The following is a 3308-nucleotide window of genomic DNA, read 5'->3' as shown; positions in this document are numbered from 1 at the left end:
GCCCGTACCGGACCGGGACCGGCAACGGGATCGCAACCCTCGGCGTTGCTCCCGCACCTTGCTCACTGAGCGGGAACCGGTCTGTATGTGGGATCCGAACCCTCGGCGGGAGCGCCACCACGCTTCCAAGCGGCGCACTGTAGCAGTGCGCCACCGGGCCGGCCCTGACATCACATATTTCAACTGAATCAAGCACGATACAATTTTTTCCATTAACTTTTATTAAGCTAATTATATATTTTCATAGGGAAAAAACCCCACAGTTAATTGAATTGGAAAAATTTATTAATAAAGTTCCTATTGTGCAGCCAGCCTTGTACAATTCTTTGTAGTGGTTATGTCATGTAGCACTTTCTCAAGCACAGAATAAATTCTCGGCTGTCAGGGTAGCACATTTAAGAATTACTGGATGTATACTTGGTACACAAACTATTTTTTTACGTTGTTTTTTTCTTTGGTGTCATGATTAAAGAAGGGTATCAAAATCATGCTTCTGGAATATATGTGACATCATGGATGGAGGACAGAGAAGGCCTAAATATAGGTTACAGTGAACGTGGGCCAATTGAATGAATGTAATTGTTCCTAATCAGTGAGTTCTTCAAGGTAGAACTCTTGATCATAGCTTTTGTTAAATGTAAGGTAGGATGTGAAATGAATGATATACCATGATAAACAGGACATTTGTGTAACCAGTGAATACCACATTGGATGGAAGATTATAGAAATGCAGTTCTTGGTATTTTGGATCCTATAAGTATAGAAGCAATTAAATTTAAAGAATTCTGAAAGTAAATTTCTACTTCAGGAAAAAATATAAACATTACTATCATTTCTAAGTCAGTTGAAAAGTCCAGCTTGATTTTTGTTTTTAATTTCTAGTCAGAATAATTATTATTGGACTAGGGCTAATAACAATTTTAATGTACTTAAGAAATATAATCGACTCAGAAGTTAATATCTATGTTTTTCATATAACTTGTTTCTCTCATTCCTGCTGTAACTACTAACAATGGAATTTGTGACATCATCTAACTAATAAAGATGTAACCTCAGATTATATATTTTAATTACACTAGAATACTGTGTTAAAATTTTCAACTCCAAATTTAATCCTTTTTCTTTTTTATTCCTCCTTCCCATAGTAATCAAAGCAAAGAAGCTTTCATTGACTGGGCAAGATACGATGATTCACAGGATCACTTTTGTGAACTTGATGGTAATAAAATAAATTATTATAATTAAATTAACTTTAACCCTTTCATAAGACATTTAAATCAATGAAAATATAATCTGAGTTACAGTTTTAATACTGGATGTTGCTATGTAGATCTTATTCTTTATAATGGCATTTATTGAGAGCCTGTGTTTCAGGCCCTGTGTTAAGTGCCTTAAATATATCATTTCTAATCTTTACACCTACCTTAATAGGTGTGTATTATTTCATATCTGAGAAAACTGAGCTTCAAAAAAGACTAAATAACTTGCCCAAGATCACACAGTAGCAAGAGGCTGAGACAGGATTTGATCCCAGATCTGACTGCGTCCGAAACCTGAGTTCTTTCAATTGTGATGCTCTGTCTCCTGTGGACCTTTCGTTGAAGCTGCTTATTAATAGGTCTGTGAACATATGAAAATGTTCACACTGGAATTTTCTGGAGGTCTCAACAAACACATAAAGGTGCCTTCCCATACTGGGGAGGACTCTAATTTGACTTACTCATAGCCCTCCTTCCAGGGTCCCCTGAAGTGGTACAAAGACGGCCCACCGTCCAGCATAGTAACTACCACTTCTTTTTCCAGAAGATAATCTAATTTGACTTACTCATAGCCCTCCTTCCAGGGTCCCCTGAAGTGGTACAAAGACGGCCCACCATCCAGCATAGTAACTACCACTTCTTCTTCCAGAAGATAATCGCAGTGACTCAGAATGTTTTACCTGTAGGAGAGTAGCCCCAAATAACTGTGCTGAGTAGGATTAAATCATTCATTTGGCCTCTCTTCACCTTTTACTGTGATATTATTGTATTTTTGGTGGTGGAAAAGAATTGGGGCTCGAGCATGCATGGTAGCAAACAGACAACAGAAGTTCTTCTGAACTCTTTGGGCACCTGGAGCGATCATACTGCTTTGTAAAGGTTGGAAGAAATTCACAGGTAGAATTGTGCTGTGAATCCAGACTACAGTGGAATAAGCTACAGTCGGCTTCCATCACAGCACGGTAGATTGAGAAGAGTGCTGGGAGGTGGAATGTTATCATGGTTTACATGAGGGTTCTTCAAAATGTTCATAGAAAAATAGAATAGAAAGATAATACAAATCTTCTCATGAACGTTTTGAAATACCCTTACATGGTTTCAGTAAGGAAATTGTTAAGAAATCCAGGCAAGGTTTCTTGGGGTATCTGAATATATGAATGCACAATTAATGAGATATCCTCATTACGATATTTAGAATAGGTAAGGGTTTTAGCAGAGTGAGCCAGCCCACCCAGGTTAACCACTCTTGTCGTTGCTCACTCTTTTGTCTGCTCTGTGGTTGTCATTCTAATTGTATGCGTGCTTAATACTCATGGTCACTTCTTTCCAGTTCTTCATTTTACGTATTCTTTGATTAAAGTAAAAGCGTTCAATAGTGCTTATTTAACAGGTTTTCAGATTAATAAATCATTTCTGTGAGTATGTATAACTTGTATAGTAAATAGGTATTTACTAAAAATACTACTCAATTGCAGGGATTACTTGCTGGGATAAATTGGTGTGCTCTTAGGTTACGTGTCATCGATATAGATAGCGTTAACTATTTTTTAAAGCATTTGTTTCTTAAATTGTAAAAATGGAAGCGATGTCCTATATGTCTTTACATGAAATCATCCTTTAAGATTTTTAGGATTATACATGTAAAATAATCAGTAATTTATATATTTTTATGTAATTTTTATACATATAAAACTATACTACTTATTAATTGGATTACCACTACTGTTCTGAGTAGTAACGTTCATATGCATCTCAATGATTTATACCAACAATTTTTTTTATTACTGTCAGGGTAGTTTAGAGTCATTGTTTAGTTATTCCTGTTATCTGAATTCAGTGGATTAAAATAAAAATCTAAAGAACATTCATCCTAGTTTATTAGGAAATATATCCATGTACCCTTGCTCCTGCTGCTGTGTTGTTGGTATTGTGTCTGTTTGAATGGAAGATAATCCCTATAGATCAAATAGTAGTTTTTTTTGTTGTTGTTGTTTTTTCCTTTTTGTCTTTTTTCGTGTCCGGCAACGGATCGCAACCCTCAGTGTCGCA

General features: G+C 36.2%; 1 protein-coding gene across 1 annotated transcript in view; it reads left to right on the top strand.

The window, feature by feature from the left end:
* ERO1LB (ERO1-like beta (S. cerevisiae)) overlaps positions 1 to 3308 on the top strand; it is a 46670-nt gene that overhangs the window by 25103 nt on the left and 18259 nt on the right. Inside the window, exon 6 of the mRNA XM_008586227.1 lies at positions 1146 to 1219. Within this exon, the coding sequence (XP_008584449.1) occupies positions 1146 to 1219 (74 nt within the window). The remainder of the gene's footprint in view (positions 1 to 1145; positions 1220 to 3308) is intronic.

Source organism: Galeopterus variegatus, unplaced genomic scaffold (genome assembly GCF_000696425.1).
Source record: "Galeopterus variegatus unplaced genomic scaffold, G_variegatus-3.0.2 Scaffold3891, whole genome shotgun sequence".
Taxonomy (NCBI): Eukaryota; Metazoa; Chordata; class Mammalia; order Dermoptera; family Cynocephalidae; genus Galeopterus; species Galeopterus variegatus.
Note: the sequence above shows the minus strand (reverse complement) of the source record. Positions and strands in the feature narration are given on the sequence as shown.